At 42.3% G+C, this 22,710-nt stretch overlaps 1 protein-coding gene across 1 annotated transcript in view; it reads left to right on the top strand.

Moving 5' to 3' along the window:
- Positions 1–4,815: 4,815 nt before the first annotated feature.
- Positions 4,816–22,710, top strand: part of SCOC (short coiled-coil protein) — a 47,752-nt gene continuing 29,857 nt past the window's right edge. Inside the window, exon 1 of the mRNA XM_089693892.1 lies at positions 4,816–4,967. Coding sequence (XP_089550018.1) covers positions 4,847–4,967 — 121 coding nt within the window. The 5' untranslated portion in view covers positions 4,816–4,846. The remainder of the gene's footprint in view (positions 4,968–22,710) is intronic.

The following is a 22,710-nucleotide window of genomic DNA, read 5'->3' as shown; positions in this document are numbered from 1 at the left end:
CTCCGCCTCCATTTGCGGCCTCAGCTGTCAATCACCAGGTCCCGGTCGGTGATTACTTGTCGGCACCCGATGATCGCCGAGTAATACCTACGATGAAGAGAACTGTATGTAAACAATACAGTTCTCTCTCCTGTTGGCTCCAGCACACTGCTTTGTATGGTTCTGCATAGCAGAGCCATACAAAGCAGTGTGCTTACAATGGAAAGCACAGACATAGCCCCATAGTAAAACACACACAGTACACAGTTAACCCTTTGATCACCCCAGATGTTAAACCCTTCCTGCCCAGTGTCATTAGTACAGTGTCAGTGCTTTTTATTAGCACTGATCGCTGTATTGGTGTCACAGGGGATGTCAGTGACACCAAGTCAGTTCCCCCCCAGTGTCAGAATGCCTGCCGCAGTCCTGCTATAAGTCTATGATTGCCGCCATTACTAGTAAAAAAAACAAAAAACACGTATTTATACCACCATTTATAAATGCTGTAACTTGCACATAAAGCAATTAATTTACACATATTGGGATTTATTTTTAGCAAAGACATGTAGCAAAATACATTTTCCCCTAAATTTATGATAAAGTTTGATTTAAAAAACAAATTTTTTAAATTCTGCTATCTGCTATAGAGTGGTCGGGAGATGTTTAACTGCTTCCCGACCACTCTATAGCAGAAATACTGCTACAGGGTGGCACTGGTGCGCAAAATCACATATATATATATATATATATATATAAATATATACGTAATTGTGCATTTCTGGGTAGGGGGCGCGCATGAGCTGCACATGCACCCTACCCTCGGCTGTCAATCACTGGGTCCTGGTCAGTAATTACTTGCCGGCGCCCAGTGATTACCGAGTATCTCCGACGGGGAGGAAGACTGTTTACTAACAGTCTTCCTCCCTGTCAGCTTGGGCACACTACTCTGGATGGCAGTGTGCTTACAGTGAAGCACACCCCCCCCCTAGTAAAACACTCCCTACACATAGTTAACCCTTTGATCGCCCCTCATATTAATCCCTTCCTGCCCAGTGCTAGTAATACAGTGTCAGTGCTTTTTTTAGCACTGATCACTGTATTGGTGTCACCAGGTCAGTTCCCCCTCAGTGTCAGAATGTCCGACGTAGTCCCGCTAAAAGTCGCTGATTGCTGCCATTACTAGTGGAAAAAAAAATTCCCAATATCTATACCAATATCTATACCGCCATTTGTAAACGCTATAACTTTCCCAATTAATTTACACATATTGGGATTTTTTTAGCAAAGACATGTCACAGAATACATTTTGGCCTATATTTATGACAAAATGTGATTTTTAAAATTTTTTACTGGACATGTTTAATAGCAAAAAGTCCAAAATATAGTTTTTTTTGCAAAATTGTCAGTCTTTTTTCTTTTATAGCGCATAAAATAAAAAGCACACAGGCGATCAAATACCACTGAAAGAAAGCTGAATTTGTGGGAAAAAATGGCGTAAATTTCATTTGGGTGCAGCATTGCATGAACACGCAATTGTCAGCTAACCACTTCCCATCCGGCTCATGTACATACACGGCCGGATGGGAGTAGTGCAGGAGCACGTGGCTGTTTATAAATGTCCTCCCAAGTTCCCTGCCTGTCCGCGCCCCCTGGGAGCGTGCGGCACCATTATCCAGTGCCCTCTGTGTCCTCCAGACACAGCGGAACACCAATCGCTGTATGGGACCTCTGTGTGAGGTCCCGATCATGTGATCACTGATTGGCCAGTCAGTGATCACATGAATAGTAGTAAGCAAGATGTCAGTTCTGACATCATTGCTTACTACTTGTGAAATCTGTGAATGATCACAGAGATCACATGGTACAAGGCTATTCAAAACGGCCTTGTACCATGTGACAAGCTGTGACCAATCACAGCTCACACAGTATTTCTCAATGCCTGCAAGAATGCAGCCAGAGAGGAGAACTTATTGCTTTTACAGCCTTTATGGTGTAAAAGCAATCAGTGTAAAAAAAAAATCTTCATCACCCCCCACAAGTACCGTATTTTCCGGCATATAAGACAACTGGGCGTATAAGACGACCCCCTACTTTTCCTGTTTAAAATGTAGTGTTTGGGCTATACTCGCCGTATAAGACTACCCCTCTTCCAGTGCACACCAGTGGGAAGAATCGTGCCCCATCATTGGTATTAGTGGGAGGAATAGTGCCCCATCATTGGTATCAGTGGGAGGAATAGTGCCCCATTATTGGTATCAGTGGGAGGAATAGTGCCCCATCATTGGTGTCAGTGGGAGGAATAGTGCCCCATCATTGGTGTCAGTGGGAGGAGTAGTGCCCCATCATTGGTATCAGTGGCAGGAATAGTGCCCCATCATTAGTATCAGTGGCAGGAATAGTGCCCCATCATTGGTGTCAGTGGGAGGAATAGTGTCCCATCATTGGTGTCAGTGGGAGGAATAGTGCCCCATCATTGGTATCAGTGGGAGGAATAGTGTCCCATCATTGGTGTCAGTGGGAGGAATAGCGCCCCATCATTGGTATCAGTGGCAGGAATAGTGCCCCATCATTAGTATCATTGGGGGGAATAGCACCCCATCATTGGTGTCAGTGGAATAGTGCCCCATCTTTGGTGTCAGTGGGAGGAATAGTATCCCATCATTGGTGTCAGTGGGGGGGGGGGAATAGTGCCCCATCGTTGGTGTCAGTGGGGGGGGAGGAATAGTATCCCATCATTGGTGTCAGTGGGGGGTGGAATAGTGCCCCATCATTGGTGTTAGTAGGAGGTGGAATAGTGCCCCATCCTTGGTGTCAGTGGGGGGGGGGAATAGTGCCCCATCATTGGTGTCAGTGGGGGGGGGAGGAATAGTGCCCAATTGTTGGTGTCAGTGGGGGGGGAGGAATAGTGCCCCATCGTTGGTGTCAGTGAGGGGGAGGAAAAGTGCCCCATCGTTGGTATCAGTGGGAGGAATAATGCCCCATCATTGGTATCAGTGACACCAACGATGGGGCACTATTCCTCCCACTGACACTTGCTGACCCCTGTTCCAGTACGGTGCTGCTGCAGCCAGCATATGTGGTTGCAGCAGCACCTAAGCACGGCACACTTACCTGCATCTCCACTCGATTTTCGCGGGGCCGCTCAGCTCCGCCTCCTCACCGGTGATTGGCCGCCTGTGTGCCTTTCCTGAGCTACAGTTCTGGCGGCCAATCACCGGTGAGGAGGCGGAGCCGAGCAGCTGCACGAACATCCAGTGGACGAACCGAAGGAAGGAGCAGTCGCGCTTCCTGGACCGGATTATCGTGGGACCGGAGCCAGGTAAGAGACAGCAGCCCCTGCCCACCCCTGTACTTAGTGTCCCTTCTGTTGGAAGGGGGGGGCGGTGGCGGCGGCACCGCGCCACCCCCCTAAAAAGTGTCAGCATGCCGTTACCGGCGTATAAGACGACCCCCGACTTTTGAGAAGATTTTCAAGGGGTAAAAAGTCGTCTTATACGCCGGAAAATACGGTAGTACAGTGTCACCATGGTGACACTGTACTGCTAGGGTGACGGTATGTTAAAAAAAAACCCACATAAATAATGTAAAAAAAAATAAACATGTAAAAAAATGTTTAAAAAAATTATAATTTTTGGTTATAAACTAATTTGGGTTATTTTTTTTTGTTAAAAAGAAAACTGAATACATTTTGGCCAAGATTTATGAAGAAAGATTATTTATTGCAAAATTGTATAAGACAAACACTTTCTTTTTCAAAACGTTTGGACTTTTTTATTTATAAAGCATAAAAATAAAAATCCCAGTGTTGAATAAATAACACCAAAATAAAGTTTTATCTGTCTTAAAAAATGCTAAAAAATTCATATGGGTACAGTGTTGCATGACCGCGCAATTGTAATTCAAAGTATGATAGCACTGAAAGCTGAACATTGGCCTGGACTGGAAGGGGGTGAAAGTGTCCGGACTTGAAGTGGTTAAAGCAATGCAGCGCTGTAAAGCAAAAAATGGCCTGATCAGGAAGGAGGGAAAATCCTCAGGAGGGTAAGTGGTTAACAGCAAAAATTCAAAAATATTGTTTTTTCTCAACATTGTGGGTCTTTTTTGTTTATAGCGCAAAAAATATGCACAGGTAATCAAATACCACCAAAAGAATGCTCGATTTGTGTGTGAGGGAAATGTCATTTGGGTGCAGCGTTGCATGACCGCGCAATTGTCAAAGTAACGCAGTGCCGTAATGCAAAAAATGGCCTGGTCAGGAAGAGGGGAAATCCTCAGGAGGGCAAGTGTTGTAAACTAGCAGTAATTCCTTGTATGGATTATCACAGGAATGTGCAGCATGGATGGATCTAGGGGGGTGCTGGGGCGGGCTATGCCCCTCCAGATTTAAGTTGTGCCCCCCCAAAGCCAACCTTAACCTGCCACTATACTACTCTAACCTGCCACCATACTGCCATGTGTGTTGTGTGGGAGGAGCTGTGCCCGTCTTCTTCCCTGCCTGCATTGACCTCTGCCCCCCTGACATTTTTTTACTGCACCCCCACATCAGACAGACTAGACACGGCCCTGGTGTGCAGTAGAATCAGGAACGAGGCTTGGTTTTGTCCAGACTGAGGCTGGGCACATCCAATCCAGAACGAGACTTGGCTTTACCAATCAGCTCCGGGCTTAGGTGCAGCAGACTTGGACTGGGTGCTCCGCTGGTCTTCTCCCTTGGTGACCAGCGAAGGAACAAGAAGCAGTACTGTGCTGACTATACAATTGGTATATTCCCCGCGCTGGGCGGACTCGTATTAAGAATTACACAGACTGGTCTTCGGTAAAATGTCTGCTGTACAGGAGACACTGATGAGCGTAATGGGTGTACGTCATGACGCTGGGAGGCACGCACGGCCGGTCCTGCCTGCTGTCGCAGAGGAGGGTCCAGGCGGTGTTGGTATATAGAGTACTATACAGTGATAGACGGAGCTCAGCATCGGCTGTCCGGGGAGGTGAGGCCATAGGATAGAATCCTCAGCACTGCTCTGTATTCAGACATTGTTACTGGACACGGCTAGACCAGGGACAAGGGGGGTGGTAGGTGTGCATTGCTGGGGTGTCCTGAGTCCCCTCTCAGCTGGGAGGACGGACAGTGTACATGATATCAGTTCTCTGTATAGGATTTGGAGAATATAGATTTTTGGGGTGATGGGGGTTAGTCATTTGTGGGTTCAGGCTGATTTTTGTCCTTTGAAGAGCTGGAACAATTAGGGCTCATTCACATGGGGAGAAAAATAATGCGTTTTAGAAATCCTGTGTCGTGAAAGAGAGGTCTTTGCTGGCAGAGCTACACCATCCTGTGCAAAATACCTGCCTGAGGTACTTGCGGCTAAATGCATATGTGCGCAAAATCTGCAAATCTATGTACGCAAAATCTGCAGATGTATCCCACTTTTTTATGGGCACTATTCTCAGTGTACCTTTTTCGTATGCAGATACGTGTAGGGATTCATTGACTAGACTTTGGCGCTGTGTTGCGTCTAGATGCACACAAAGCGATATGCTGTATGTATCTAAATGCAGTGTTCTACTCGTGTGAATGAGCCCTTACACCCCAGTCACATCAAACCCAGCTTTGAAATTGTGTGACTTACAGTGAAGTTGCACAATTTCAAAGTCGGGTGAGATGCTGATTTCAGGTGCGATTTTCAAGATATCTGCCACAGATTTCGATGCAACTCACACCAAAAGTAGTAATTTGCGGACAGCAGGGTGCGACTTGGCATGTGATTTGCAAGCCGCATGGCATGCAAATCGCATGCTAATTCTCATCCATTGTGACCGGGGTGTTGGAGTGCAAGCTGATCACCACTTGCCCTCCAGAGGATTTACCCACCTTCCTGACCAGGTCATTTTTTTGCGATACGGCGCTGCTTTACTTTAACTGACAACTGCACGGTCATGCAACGCTGTACATAAATGAAATTATGTCCTTTTTTTCCCCCACAAGTAGAGCTTTAATTCGGTGGTATTTGTTCAGCTCTGTGTTTATTTTTTGCTCTGTAAACAAAAAAGACCAACTATTTTGAAAACAAATAATCTTTTTGCTATAAAACATTCAATAAAAATTTTTTAAAAATCAAATTTCTTCATAAATTTAGGCCAAAATGTATTCTGCTACATGTCTTTGCTAAAAAAAAATCCTAATGTGTAAATTAACTGGTTTACGTGAAAGTTATAGTGTCTACAAATGGCGGTGTATATATACTGGAATCTTTTTTTTTTTTTGTATACTAATAATGGCGGCGATCAGCAACTTGAAGCTGGACTGCGGCGGGCAGTTTGACTCTGGGTGGGATCTGACTAACTGCCACTGACATCCCCAGTGACACTAATACAGTGATCAGTGCTAATAAAAAAACAATGACACTGGGCAGGAAGGGGTTAATATCTGGGGCGATCGAAAGGTTAACTGTGTGTTTTAATGTGTGCTGTGTTTTACTAGGGCAGTGTTTCTCAACTCCAGTCCTCATGGACCCCCAACAGGTCATGTTTTCAGGATTTCCATTATTTTGCACAGGTGATTTGATCAGTTTCACTGCCTTAGTAATTACCACAGCTGTTTCATCTGAGGGAAATCCTGAAAACATGACCTGTTGGGGGTCCATGAGGACTGGAGTTGAGAAACACTGTACTAGGGAGACATGCTGCTTTGTATTTTTCTGCTGTGCAGTGATGCAAAACAGCATGTCCATGCTGAAAGGAGAGAGACCTCTGTTTACACACAGGTCTCGCTCCTGTCAGATTTCCCCGACATTCACCGAGTACTGGCCAGGACCCGTTGATTTCATCTCTAGCTGCCAATAGTGGAGTGGGTAGGGTGGCGTGTGTGTATGTGTTTGTATATATATATGTGTGTGTGTGTGTGTGTGTGTGTGTGTGTATGTATGTATGTACAGTCAGGTCCATAAATATTGGGACATCTACACAATTCTAACATTTTTGGCTCTATACACCACCACAATGGATTTGAAATGAAACGGACAAGATGTGCTTTAACTGCAGACTGTTAGCTTTAATTTGAGGGTATTAACATCCAAATCAAGTGAACGGTGTAGGAATTACAACAGTTTGCATATGTGCCTCCCACTTATTAAGGAACCAAAAGTAATGGGACAGAATAATAATCATAAATCAAACTTTCACTTTTTAATACTTGGTTGCAAATCCTTTGCAGTCAATTACAGCCTGAAGTCTGGAGCGCATAGACATCACCACACGCTGGGGTTCATCCCTGGTGATGCTCTGCCAGGCCTCTACTGCAACTGTCTTCAGTTCCTGCTTGTTCTTGGGGCATTTTCCCTTCAGTTTTGTCTTCAGCAAGTGAAATGCATGCTCAATCGGATTCAGGTCAGGTGATTGACTTGGCCATTGCATAACATTCCACTTTTTTCCCTTAAAAAACTCTTTGGTTGCTTTTGCAGTATGCTTTGGGTCATTGTCCATCTGCACTGTGAAGCGCCGTCCAATGAGTTCTGAAGCATTTGGCTGAATATGAGCAGATAATATTGCCTGAAACACTTCAGAATTCATCCTGCTGCTTCTGTCAGCAGTCACATCATCAATAAATACAAGAGAAGCAGTTCCATTGGCAGCCATACATGCCCACGCCATGACACTACCACCACCATGCTTCACTGATGAGGTGATATGCTTAGGATCATGAGCAGTTCCTTTCCTTCTCCATACTCTTCTCTTCCCATCACTCTGGTACAAGTTGATCTTGGTCTCATCTGTCCATAGGATGTTGTTCCAGAACTTTGAAGGCTTTTTTAGATGTCGTTTGGCAAACTCTAATCTGGCCTTCCTGTTTTTGAGCCTCACCAATGGTTTACATCTTGTGGTGAACCTTCTGTATTCCCTCTGGTGAAGTCTTCTCTTGATTGGTGACTTTGACACACATACACCTACCTCCTGGAGAGTGTTCTTGATCTGGCCAACTGTCGTGAAGGGTGTTTTCTTCACCAGGGAAAGAATTCTTTGGTCATCCACCACAGTTGTTTTCCGTGGTCTTCCGGGTCTTTTGGTGTTGCTGAGCTCACCGGTGCGTTCCTTCTTTTTAAGAATGTTCCAAACAGTTGTTTTGGCCACGCCTAATGTTTTTGCTATCTCTCTGATGGGTTTGTTTTTGTTTTTTCAGCCTAATGATGGCTTGCTTCACTGATAGTGACAGCTCTTTGGATCTCATCTTGAGAGTTGACAGCAACAGATTCCAAATGCAAATAGCACACTTGAAATGAACTCTGGACCTTTTATCTGCTCATTGTAATTGGGATAATGAGGAAATAACACACACCTGGCCATGGAACGGCTGAGAAGCCAATTGTCCCATTACTTTTGGTCCCTTAATAAGTGGGAGGCACATATACAAACTGTTGTAATTCCTACACCGTTCACCTGATTTGGATGTAAATACCCTCAAATTAAAGCTGACAGTCTGCAGTTAAAGCACATCTTGTTTGTTTCATTTCAAATCCATTGTGGTGGTGTATAGAGCCACAAATGTTAGAATTGTGTCGATGTCCCAATATTTATGGACCTGACTGTGTGTGTGTGTGTGTGTGTGTGTGTATAATTTGCTTTTCTCAACCTTGTTTACATAGAGGAACTCTTGAAATACGGTAACTTTCCAGTCCCACAGAAACCTTGCTATTAATTACTCTATATAAAGCTCCTGGTACATTAGAGGTATGGTCAGTGGGAGGAATGCTTCTTACATTTGTGATCATTGGGAAGAATCCCTACTTACAGATAGCAAAAAAGATCAATGCTGTCAGTGGTTAGTTATGCAAGATGCAGAAATTGCTCATTAGGCTACTTTCACACTGATCTGCAGCAAAAACGCATATGTGTATGTGTGTTTTTTACCGCACTTGCAGTGCCTTTTTTTTTTTTTTTTCCCTTTACAGGACATGTGACTCAAAAGCATCACCAAAAACACACTGCACGTACATTTTTTTTTTTTTTTTGCTGCTTTTTCTGTTGATTTCGATGGGGAGGTACATTTTTGGTGCGGTTTATTAACCACACCAAATCTGAACCAAAATTGCAGCAAGCAGGATTTACAAGAAATGCACCTGAACCACAACAGATCGGTGTGAACAGTTCCATTGGAATGCATGGTTACACATTTTCTTCTGTGTTTTTTTTTTTTGTTTTTTGTTTTTTTTTTAACGCAAAAGCGGAAGAATAACAGATCAGTGTGAAAGTAGCCTTACTCAAGTAACCCATAGCAGCCTCTGGAGGAAGTCTAGCGTTTCATGGAATACTGGTTGGGAAAGGCTTGGTTCACACCTCTGAAGTTTGCTTTTGATCTGTTTCTGCAGTGCTTTTTGCAGTGCATTCTGTGTTTTTGATGTGTTTACACAGTTTTGGATGCATTTTTTTAATGCTTTTTTTTTTGTTGTCCACTTGTATTTTGGTCACATTACAAAATGCATCCAAAACGCACTACATGCTTTTGTGCCAGCATCTCTATTGAAATCTTTTGAACCAAAAAAGCATAGTTTTGTGTTTAAAAAAAAAAAAAAAAAAAAAGGTCCTTGACTCTTTCCAAAAATGCAGCAGCTGTAAAAGCACAGATATGAATGTGTTCCATAGGAAACCATGTGTAATGGACTGTAGTGCATTTCTGCAAAAAGCACAAAAAAAAAACCCGCATAGGTGTGAACCAGGCCTTATTATAGGGTGAGGTTAGTGTGTTCAGAATTGATGACCACACTATGATGATTGTTAATTAAAAAGAAAAACAACCTGCAGGTCCTCTTAATTTAAGGCTGCATTTATATGCATTCTTTGGTACTTTATTGGATTCTGTCAGGCACAAAAAGTTGAGTTTATAGGAGGGGGCATCTTGCCATGCACTGGATGTCATTGCCATCAGTAGTTTTTGGCCAATGCAGTGAGTAGATGTGAACCCGTACCATTTAAGCTGTGCACACCCATTGACTTGCGTTAAATCACGTGGGTGTATAAGGGTCCTTTTTATGTATCATTTTATTTTCTTTAAAGAAATCCTTATTTTTCAGAACAGGTCAGAACATTCTAAAGTGCGCAGAAGTCGCCAGCTCTCTGCAAAGTCAATAGCTAAAGACCTCCAAACGTCGTGTAGCGTTCAGATTAGCACAACAGTGCATAGAGATCTTCATGGAATGGGTTTCCATGGCTGAGCAGCTGCATCCAAGGCTTACATCACCAAGTGCAATACAAAGCGTCAGATGCAGTGGTGTAAAGGATGCTGCCACTGGACTCTAGAGCAGTAGAGAGATGTTCTCTGGAGTGATGAATCGTGCTTCTCTGGATGTGTCTGGGTTTGGCAGTTGTCAGGAGAACGGTACTTGACTGACTGCATTGTGCCAAGTGTAAAGTTTGGTGGAGGAGGGATAATGGTGTGAGGTTGTTTTTCAGGGGTTGGGCTTGTCCCCTTAGTTCCAGTGAAGGGAACTCTTAAAGCACTAGCATACCAAGACATTTTGGACAATTTCATGCTCCCCACTTTGTGGGAACAGTTTGGTGATAGCCCCTTCCTGTTCTAACATGACTGTACACCAGTGCACAAAGCAAGGTCCATAAAGACATGGATGAATGAGTTTGGGGTGGAGGAACTTGACTGGCCTGCGCAGAGTCCTGACCTCAACTTGACAGAACACCTTTGTGATGAATTAGAGAGGAGACTGCAGGCCAGGCCTTCTCATCCGACATCAGTGCCTGACCTCACAAATGTACTTCTGGAAGAATGGTCAAACATTCCCATAGACACACTCCTAAACCTTGTGGAAAGCCTTCCCAGAAGAGTTGAAGCTGTTATAGCTGCAAAGGGTGGGCCAACTCAATATTGAACTCTACGGACTAAGACTGAGCGGGTAGCTGTCAAATTCGGGTAAAAAACACGTTATTAGAGCAATTTAGTGTTTTTGTTTTGTTTTTTATGCAAGGAGTATAAATACCTGGGTTTGATTTAGTATTGGCCTCTTGTAACCCCTGTAAGGGAGAGGTTAGGCCTGGACAGAGATGCAAAATTTCCAGAATTTTTGAGGCCGTGAGAAAAGTTTTATTTACTTGTTTTTGTTTTTATTCGTTTGTTTTGTTTTTGTTTTTTCCGGGGGAAAAAGTGAAAATTAAAAAAAAAACAAACTTTAGTGCGGAGTAGTTTTACAAATTTGAAAAGCGGCTTGTTTGAGGAATGTCTACTTGGCAAACCGTATGATTGTAATTTAAAAGCTTCCTGCCAATATGCATTTTGTTATTGACCATGCTGATCCTGAAGAATATATTGCTCTTGTACGAGCTCGACCAATGTTCTCCTGATTTTCAGATGTTTTCTCTATAAATAAAGGTAATGAAGGTATGATCCTGAAGCAGCAGAAAGCATGTTTCTAGACTGAACTCTGGAAGGAAAAGCTACTTTCACTTTCATTTTGGTCCTCCCTCATTTCATTCCATTAAGTATTTTCTAAAATGTCTTTAGAGCACCTCTGGCATGCATGGGATTGTTCTGCCATCCTTGTAGCATTTGGCAAAGAATTTCTTCTCTCAATATTTGCAAATTGCAGCTTTTCTCTCAGCAGAAATATCACTGTGTAAATGTGTGGGAACTCTAGATGTTGGTGTCACCATTTTACTGAGAAGAGGAAAAAAACAATTTACTGACCAGACTATAGGTAAACCGTATGCTGTGATGGTGGAGAACATTAATAGGAATCATTTAAAGGTTATAAAGATAAACTAATTAGGCAGATTTACCCTCTTATCTGTCAATTATAGCCTTAGACAGAAACTATCATCTACTGTATCCCAACAATAACTCATCTGTAGGAGATACAAGATGGAGCCCACAAGCAAACTAATCTGCAGTCCCCCCTAGTAGCAGAAATACGTAATTCACTTGCTTGAGAATTGCATTGAGTACAGTGTTACCTGAATTGTATTCCAGGAATTGCTTGTCTTCAGCTGAGAGAACTTGCAATAATTTATGACTTTACATAAAGTTTCAAACCTTTCACTAAGGCCTTCATGTTTACTTAGTTTGAATAATGACATATATATTAATATTGTAAAAGAACATATTCCACGCTCCTTGTGTTTTTTCTTTTCTTTTTTTTCTTTTTTCAATGTTTCTGAAAAAAACAAAAATGGTTTTGGAAAACAAAAAAAATAATGGTTCACCCCCCCCCCCCACACACACACACACACAGTAGAAATATAGGCAAACTTTTTTTTTTTTCATTTTGGATAGAGCAAGAGAAAATTATAGCCCGCCAGTTTTTTTTTTTTTTTTTTGCCATCTGTGCCCTGTTGCAGAGATTTCCCTTCTCTTCCTGTCCCATAGCCAAACAGGAAGTGAGAGGAAATCCCTGAAAATTAAGGGAATTCCTTGGGGACTCCCAGGTCACCAGAACTAATGTCCCCATTGGAAGATTCCCCCTCTATAACTTTTCTGGGTACAGCCCAAGATTTGCAATCTATCCAAAAAAAAAAAAGTTTTGCCTTTAGTTATACTTTAAGCCGATTTCATGGTGTTTTATCTTTAACTGCTTGCCCGCCACCCTGTAGTAGAAGTACTGTTACAGGGCTGCACAAAAACACGTGTGTATAAATATACGTGATTTGCATTTCCAGGTATCAGGCACGTGCCTTACCCACCCCTCCATTGACGGCTAGGGATTTCAATCACTGGGTCCCGACCGGAGATTCCCCGCCGGCACCCAACGATCACTGGGGAAAGCTGACGGGAGAGAAACCTGTGTGTAAACACAGGTTTCTCTCCTGCCAGCAAGCACATGCTGCTTTGTATTTCTCTGCACAGCAGAGAAATACAAAGCAGCATGCTTCCATAGTAAAACGGCACACATCGTAAAACACGCAGTTAACCCTTTGATTGTCCCAGATGTTAACCCCATCCTGCCCAGTCTCAGTACAGTGTCAGAGCTTTTTATCAGCACTGATCACTGTACTAGTGTACCTGCGGATGTCAGTGACCGTTAGTTTCCAGTCGGTGTCAGAATGCCTGCTGCAGTCTCACAATAAGTTACTGATCGCCGCCATTACTAGTATAAAATAATTTAAATTTCAGTATATATACCGCCAATTGTAAACGCTCTAACTTTCATGTAAACCAATTAATTTACACGTATTGTGATTTTTAGCAAAGACGTAGCAGAATACATTTTGGCCTAAATTTATGAAGAAATTTTATTTTTAAAATTGTTTTATTGAATGTTTCATAGCAAAAAGTCAAAATATATATTTATTATATGTATAAATTATTTTATTTTTTTCAAAATTGTCAGCCTTTTTTTGTTTATAGCGCAAAAAATAAAAACTGCAGAGGTGATCAAATACCACCGAAAGAAAACTCTATATGTGGTATGTAGCGTTGCATAACTGCGCATTTGTCATTAACACAATTTATTCAGTTTATTTTTTTCCTCAGACCTGGACAGACTTGGAGGCAGATATACATGGAGCTTTTGACCAGGTCTGCCTGAAAACTGACAGGCGGACCTGATTGGAATACCCTTGTAAAAGGCCCCAAATGATCACTACTCTTACCAGTTAAAGGATAACTTCACCTTTTTAAATAAATGCACATCTTTTTTTTGCAGGCGTGTGTGGGGGCGAGGGGGGGTGGGGAAGAAAATGCATTTTACTTTTTTTTTTTTTTTACTTGGAGCCTGTAAAGCACTTCACTCACGATCAGCAGATCACAGGTACCATGCAGGACTCCTGTAGACTTGTCTGTGTATATGTCCGCTCATACCTTGTACAGGCAGGCAGATGCACACTGACAGGAAGAGAACATGAACTACCACAGCACCGTGGTAGCTCATTGAGAACTACAAGTTGACAGCCGCAAAGGCTGTCTGTATTTGTAGATTCACAGAACGCTGTAAATGAATGATGTGGTTGGGGGGGGTGGAGCCCCACACTGCCATGTCCCCTTCTTTTTTTTTTTTTTTTTTTTTTAACTGACAGCTAGCATGGGGAGAAGATCCCCCTTTCCCCGCTAGCTGACACTATATGCAACAGAGGACAGAACATGTCACATGTTCCCAAAGGTGAACTTTTCCTTTAACCACTTGCCTACCGGGCACTTATACCCTCTTCTTTACCAGGCCAATTTTCAGCTTTTGGCGCTGTCCCACTTTGACAATTGCGCGGTCATGCAAGATTGTACCTATATGAAATTTTTATAATTTTTTTTCTCACAAATAGAGCTTTCTTTTGGTGGTATTTAATTGCCACTGGGCGGTTTTACTTTTTGCGCTATAAACAAAGTGCAAAAAATTTTAAAAAAATTTCTTTCTATTATAAAATTTTTCAAACAGGTAATTTTTCTCCTTCACTGATGTGCGTTAATGAGGCAGCACTAATGGGCACGGATAGGCGGCACTGATGATGGTTACTGATAGACAGCACTGGTAGGTGGCACTGACTGGCACAACTGATGGGCACTGACTGGCACAACCGCTAGGTACTGACTGGCAGCACTGCATTGTTGGGCACAGGTGGGTGGCACTGCTGGGCACCGATCATCAGTGCCGATCCCTGCCTTGACAACTGCCGGTTCTCGGCAGTACTTTCCTCGGGCTCTGACAGCGTGAGGAAAGTGCAGCCGAGAACCGGCAATTGCATTTCCCGGTGATCAGCGTGTCATTGGACATGGCTGATCACGTGGTAAAAGGCCGCTGGGATTGGTCTTTTACCACATCACATGATCAACTGTGGCCGTAGGACATAGCAATCATGGATATCACAGGAGAGCGTGTTCTGTGAGGACGTCATATGACGCCCTCCCAGAACTAGCCGGCCGCAGTGTAGCCGTCAGTTGGCTATCTGCGTTTGGCAAGAGTTAATCACTAGAGATTTTTTTGTAGCATGAATGGGGGTCTAAGTCCTCATGCACACTGGACGTTTTGATAACGCTGGTAACGTTAGCTGTGTAAAGTCACGTTAAAAACATGAATTTGTCAGCTTTTTTTTTTCTTAGTGTTTTTGCATTAGCATTTAGCGGTGTGTTTCTGCGTTTGTTTGTTTTTTTGTTTTTTTTTGTTTTTTTTTGTGGTCAAAAAAACATCCAAAAATGCTGGTTTGCAGCATTTTTCAGCATTAGAGCGTTTTTACAGCTAAAAAACTCTAGAAACCCTAGTCCTGTGTGGTGTTTTTTTTTTTTTTTTTTGTTTTGTTTTTGTTTTTATTTCCTCCAGCAAAAAAAGTACCAAAAACGTTGATTACAGTCTGCATGGACATAGGATAACATGCTGGGGGGTTTACTAGCTGTAAAAAAAAGTCAAGCCAAAAACAGCCGCTATAAAAACGTCCAGTGTGCATGAGGACTAATGATGAGAGAGAACATTTTTGCAGACTTGCTGAATATTTTGTGTATTTTGAGAAGTGTTGCATACTTGTCCTTTATGTCTCAGTGTACAAGGGTATTTTCTATTCTAAGCTTGAAGATGGAAGAAAGAGGAATGTATTAATATTTATATCTGTAAATCGTTGAGTCAGTAGATACACTCAGTTCTGACAAGCATAGTAAACATATTCAGTATTTGTGTAGGAGAAGCTAAGATTTTTCTTTGTCCTTCGAGTAATACGCAAAGTAATCACAAAGATTAGGATCGGGGCTCAGTTCAGTTTGTCAGTGAAGCCTGCCAGACAGAAAAGTGTTCTCTATCCCAAGCAGAAAATGCTGAGTGTGCATACTAGAAGGGGTGGCTGTAGACGTGTATGTAGAATGCAGCCATATATTTCAGAAGACATGCTGTGTTCTCTGCAATAATACAAACTTACCTGCCTACTCATAGTTTCTGCTGAATATACACTGAACTGTGCATTCCTCGCATACTTCAGCTGTGCTGGAATCACTGATTACCATGTGCATGTGTGGTATGATGTCACCCCCAGTATTTATATCCGTATAATATAGTTATATATACATTGTGGCTCCACCCTCGTTTAGTTACATAATCCTATCCGTTGGTGTTTATATGTCTGCATGCAGTAGGTAGTAATCCTTCAATTCGCACGGCTGAAGGTAAGATCTGACCACTGCTTTTATGAATATGCTGTAAAAGTAATGATGATGCGCCATCACATAAATTGCAGAGCACCCCTGAAACCCTGGAGTATCACCAAGCATCGATATCATCAAGCCCTTTTCTTTCCCAGCTTTACTGTTCGAGGCCAACCCCTTTAATTCATTGAAGTTCAGTTCAATCATGGAGTCTCAGCTTAACATGTGGACATTACCTAGGGCACTCTGCATGCAAATGTATGTAATCTCTCCTCCAAACTTCACTTTCTCAATCAACATTGACTATTTTTAATCCTTATGCTGCTAGCATTAGTAAATAAGTAGAAAAGTATATCATATTTACTTGTGTTAAACTTTTTTTTTTTTATTACATTTCTTCAGTTACTTCCTTGTTTCCATGCTGAGGAAAAAGATATCATACATCCCAGCAGGCTTCAGAAGGGGAAAGAGGGTTCTCAGCTCAGCCAATGACTGAGCACAAGGCAAATCGATTCCAGGAAGTAAATGTTTCATGAATCCTCTGCCCTTACTCAAGATGGCCACTGTCAGAAACACCAGGGGGTTCTTTTCAAAATTATTTCTCAGAGAAATAAAGCATGGAGACTGTAATGGAACTGGACCCAGACTGCACTTGGGTATTCCGTTAGACTCCAGCTTCCCTGTCCGAACACAAATTCACGGACGCCACAGCTGATCATGCAGGAAATAGCACCAGACAGGAAGTGAACTCCTTTCTTTTAACACAAAATATATACACAGGGCAGGGAAATACACCCAGGAACAGGAAACATATCAGCAGCCCGCCCCATCAGGGGGAAGGGCTACAGGAAACACCCCACCCCCACCCAACCAAGACACAGAATAGAACAATAGGATACACCACATGGCAGAGAACAATGGACAACCACATGGCAGAGAACAATGAACAATCCCTACACCAATACAAAATACTAGGACATGGACATTCACACCCTGTACCCCTTAACAAGCACAGGGTGGGTTAAACATAATGAAGGGAACATGGGGAGCTGACACATGGGTCCCCCCACCCTCAAAAGTCACTTCCGTCACAGAGACATGAATGGATGAGTGAGTTTGCTTTGAATATTAACAATAAATGAAATAGCATTTTTTGTTTGTGGTGCCTCAGATGCAGTGCAGTTCCACTGTAAGCTCCAGTTCACACTAGAATGTGGTGTAGGAAACCCACGATCCATACACCTGCAGATCGAAAGGGCAATGCTATCTTAACAACACCCCAAACGCAGGTCATGAATGCAGTGTGTTTGCTTGCACTGGATCGCATGGTAAAAAACGTTTTTCTAAAATTGGTGCATGCATGACTTTGATGTGGTGTGGTGCGATTTGAGCCCATTCAAATCACACTGCACTAAATATGGTGCACATTCCTGTATGATTCATAACATGAACCAGGGCTAAACATTGTTTATTACAGACAATTGGGCTTCATTAAGCAGCATTTATATTCCTGATAGTTCTGAAATAGCCAAAAATATATTTGGTAAAATCTTCTGGGAAGATTGTGAAGGATAGACTCCTCATATAATTCCTCAATTAATAATACCCATGAAGCACAGAGAAGGAAATTAAAATAAAATTTGCCTGTCATGTGGTAAAAATGTTAATGTGATTAAATGATAACTTCAAATGCTTATTGTTGCATGCAATGGCAAATTTCATTGTTCAGTCACTTTAGTCTAATAAATAAACATATGGTGCCGTGCTTCCTTTAACCATTTGCCCTCCTGAGGCTTTACCCCCCCCCCCCTTCTGACCAGGCCATTTTTTTGCGTTATGGCGCTGCGTTACTTTAATTGACAATTGCGCGATCATGCAGTGCTGTACCCAAATGATATTTATGTTTTTTGTTTGTTTTTTTTTCCCCACAAATTGAGCTTTCTTTCGGTGGTATTTCATCGCCTGTGTGGTTTTTTTTATTTTTTGCGCTATAAAAAAAAAAAGACCGACAATTTTGAGAAAAAAAATTTTTTTTGCTATTAAACCTGTCCAGTAAAAAAAAATTTAAAAAATCAAATTTCGTCATAAATTTTAGGCCAAAATGTATTCAGCTACATGTTTTTGCTTAAAGAAAAAAAATACCAATACGTGTAAATGAATTGGTTTATGTGAAAGTTATAGCGTTTACAAATGGCAATATAAATACTGGAATTTGTTTATTTTTACTAGTAATGGTGGCAATCAGCGAGCGAGTTATAGCGGGACTGCGGTGGGCATTCTGACACTGGGGGGGAAACTGACTTGGTGTCGCTGACATCCCCAGTGACACCAATACAGTGATCAGTGCTTAAAAAAAAAAAAAAAAAAAAAAGAGCACTGTACTAATGTCACTGGGCAGGAAGCAGTTAAAGCGGAGTCCTGCCGAAAAGGGGAAGTCTCCCGCTCCCCATTAAGGATTGGCACCTTTGAGGAGCGGGGGGGGGTACCCAAATTTGACAGGTACCCGCTCCCACTTCCGCTGCGATCGCCTAGGCGATCGGAAGCAAGGTTTGTCCTCCTACCCTCCCTCCCCGAAGTCTTATGGGACACGTGACAAGTCCCAGAAGATGACAGGGCCATTCAGAAAGCGCAGCGCTACTCCCGCGTGCGCAGTGGGCACCGGCTGTGAAGCCGCAAGCTGTTACAGCTGGGTGCCCACGCTGAAGATGCAAGCACCTGGAATACAGGACAGATGGTGAAACGGGCTGTGGCGGGGGCAACGCAGGATCGTGGGACAGGTGAGTGTAAAAAAATTTTAAAAAGTCAGCAGATACAAAAACTGTAGCTGCTGCCTTTTAAAAAACAGGCAGAGTGAGTGGAACTCCGCTTTAACATTAAGGGCGATCAAAGGGTTAACTGTGCGCTGGGTGTGTTTTTGTTTACAAACAGTTCTCCTCCCCGTCGGAGATGCTCGACAATCACTGGGAGCCAGCGAGTAATCACCGGCCGGGACCCGCGCGCCTCCTACCCGGAAATGCAAATTCATGTGTGATTTTGCGCACCCGTGCGTCCCTGTAATAGTATATCTGCTATAGGGCTCTAGGAGTGTATATATATATATATATATATATATATATATATATATATATATATATATATATATAGCCGCACCCACAGCCATTTTCTTGTAGCCCACATGTAATCAACATCTGCCAGTTACACATAATGCAAGGCAAAACCTTCCCTCCTGAAACCATCAATATATGGATATATACTGCTAATACTAACCCCCTACCAACCTACATAATTACCACAAATGTACACCCCAAAGTTAATCTTGAAAACGAGCATAAATAAAATATAATAAGCATAACACTGTATAAAACACCGATCGGTAACTACATATGTATACTGCACAATAATAACTAAATGGACAAAGTTAGAATATGCATATCAAAAACTATACAAATCAATGATTAACTTGAAGGGTATGAAATCACAAATCCTTCATTCTACCCCTATACTTTATCCATAATCTCATACATTAAATCTACCATTAAATTAACTGGGGTCAGGGAAAACGTTCTATCAATAATTGCTAAAAAAACAGGTAAGGGCAAATTCAGCATTTAAGCCATTAGGAGTTAGGGGTCCCAATTCATAAATCCATTGAGATTCTTTCTTGCTTAGTGACTTTAGTCTAGTCATACGATTAAATTGTAAAAAGTTGACCCAAAGGTCTTGTTCACATAGGTGTACTACAGTGTACATCCGTACAAGGCAGTTCCATTCTTGTCAGTTGGGATGCAGCCAGTGCTCCCAATTTGACAGCCGCATGAATGCATGTCCTCAAACCATGTGACCGTGTCTATACAGCCACTTCATCCTAATTGACATGAATGGGACTGCCTGCATGGGGAATCATGGAACACCTGTGCATGGGTGCACCATGTAGTACACCCTAGTGAACAAGGCCAAGCCATTGCACACTTTTACGTGGAGTCACCCACTTGCTTGTATTTTTTTTTTATTTATTTTTTTTTTAAGCTTCCAGCTGCAATACCTACTTGTCATAGTTTTTGGCTCTGCTCCTGTCCACCTAGCATCTTTTAGGGTTGATTTACACCAGAATTGCATGGGCCATGCTGTAAACTGGGAATACACAATACCAAAGCTCTGATCCTGGTGAATCACATAAAAAAAAAGTAAATTGTTAGAACGTAATGAAATGTGAAACTTTTTAATACAGTTTTGTGCTGTGGGGTCCACTGCAACGAAAAATAACTGCACAAACAAATATGATGTCAGTCCAAAGGGGCTCTGGGCAAACCTAGGTATGGCTATTCAGTGATGGGGATATCAACAATAGCAACATCTAATCTGCTACAACAGCAGCAATAGTGACAACACTGCAGTGATTTCACTGCAAGAGGAAAAGCGTTGTCACACAATCAAGTGCCTATCCACTGGCTCTTTTGACAGGTTTAACAAGTATTTACAAAAATTTTCAGGTGTTAGAGAGCCCAGCCTACATCTCCTATGTATTGCAAACCATAGTTCTTCTTTAACATCCTGACACATGACAGGTGTCTACATTTAGCTTCCGTCTTGCCTAATGGTGTGTACTGTATTTCTCTGCCTTGTGCATGTCCTGGTTTACCAGATCCGAATAAAGAACAAAAAAATCTTCATATCTATGAACCAGTAGGAACTTTCCTGAGTCATGTTCTGATTATGATATCGATGGCAAAATAGGATGGCTTCAACTGACTTTAGAGATCTTTAAAGCATTCTGTTTTTATTAATTTTACAAGCCTCAAAAAAATCAACTTTTGACATGTCACAATATACAAGAACAGTATCATTTTTCAGAAAAGATCTTTTTCTATGACTTTGCCTATTCTTTGATGTCATCAATCTGAGGTAGGTGTCTCCTATGACAGAGAGCATAAAGAATTAAATTAGTAAGCCCAGTTTTGTCTGCGTGACAGCAAGGCAACTAGCATTTTCAGAAAGGGCAGTCAGAAATGACAGCTAGAATATTTCTGTCACGTAAAGATTTTCAAAATGTGTTCTTTTGGAACTTTATAATTAGGCATGTGTTCTTTATAGTCCTTATTTATTCCAGCTCTTTCAAGTTTTTATATTCTTGTTTGAAGCGTTGATTTTATTTTTGTGCTTTCCTTTTAGGACAATCTTTTCAGTAGATCAGTGCAACCACACACTTCTCTTTTGTAAGGCATAACCATGTTCTTACATTCACATTTGAGTAGTTAGTTTGCAATGGCTTTTAGGGGTCATTTTATTTATTCTATTATTTATAAAGTTGATTATATAAATATATAATCCGTAGTATAAGGCGATATCCTTTTGGATGAATTTGTTTGTCTTACCAGATGGATGAATGCACTTATATTTTTTTGATGATCTAAGTGCACTTAGCACTTTTATTCAGATTCGTATCTAGGGAGATCAGACCGTGGTTGGTAATATTCATATACATGGCAGATGTGATTCTTAACCTCTTAATACCCACATAACATGTGTGAAAGGAAAATGGGGACACATGCGCAGTAGCAGCAGGAGTAGAAGGTCGGCCATATTATTTACATAGGACATTGTCTGTTGCATGTGAGCTGCTGCTACCTCTGCTGGACGCTGGAAGGATGTCCAGGGCACAGGGCAGGTTATTCTAAAAGGCACGCGAGTATTCCCCTGGGGGGGTTGACCAGTCAAGGAGGGTTGTGTACATGTTACCCCCTTTTTTCAGTGGACTGTATTGGGAGTGTGTTGTTTCACTCTTAAACAGGTCTATTGTGTATGCTGTGTTTTTATTCAATTCTTACACAGTTATTGTAATGCTAGTGGAGGTAATGTCATCCAGAAAGTGGTATGGGGGAGGCACAGCAGGAAAGGTGCAAATGCACCACCACCAGATCCTGTGGAGCTAGTCAAAGTTTTGCTGTGCTTATCCTTTCCTGAAAGACCAGGTGCAATAGGTCACGTCTGAGCCGCTGCGTTTATCCAGCATTGTGGCTACTGCCAGTGCATCCACTTCGGCGTGCGTAACTAAAGAGGCTCTTGCATCAGCCTTAGCAGGGTTAGAAGACATGATTGCATTGGTGGCTCAGGGGACTAAGAAGCAGGAAAGATCCCCATCTTTGGACACACCAGTCCTTGAACAAGAGTGGTTGAAACCTGAGGATGAACATGCAGTGGAGGATCTTGAAGAGGGTCAGGTGATTCTGTGTCAGAGGAGTCACAGCCTGATGAGAAGTGAGGGTTTTTCTGCTTCTCAATCAGAGGTTATTGGTTAAGACACTCACTGATATGGTCTGGTCAGGTTTCAAGTTACCTCCCGCAGAGGTATCTAAGATGTGTTCCTCTTTGGGCTCATTAAAGCCGCCTTAGAGTATTCAGGCATTTCCGGTGCATCCTCTTGTGAAGCAAGTTATGTATGCTGACTGGGAACTTTGTTTTAGGCGGAACATTCTCCCTTCTGTATCCTATGGAAGAGAGGTTTGTTAGAAAATGGGGCATGCCGGGGGAAGACGCAGCTGTGTGGATAATGCCCAAGTGTTTAAAGGATCCGGCAGATAAGAAATTACAATTGCTCCTCAAGGAATCTTTTTCCCTGGCAGGGGCTGCCGCACAACCAGTGGCTGCTGCAATCGGTATCTGTCAGAATCTGAATGACTGTG

Source organism: Staurois parvus, unplaced genomic scaffold (genome assembly GCF_062004578.1).
Source record: "Staurois parvus isolate SC_StPar_1 unplaced genomic scaffold, SC_StPar_1.0 ptg000639l, whole genome shotgun sequence".
Taxonomy (NCBI): domain Eukaryota; kingdom Metazoa; phylum Chordata; class Amphibia; order Anura; family Ranidae; genus Staurois; species Staurois parvus.
Note: the sequence above shows the minus strand (reverse complement) of the source record. Positions and strands in the feature narration are given on the sequence as shown.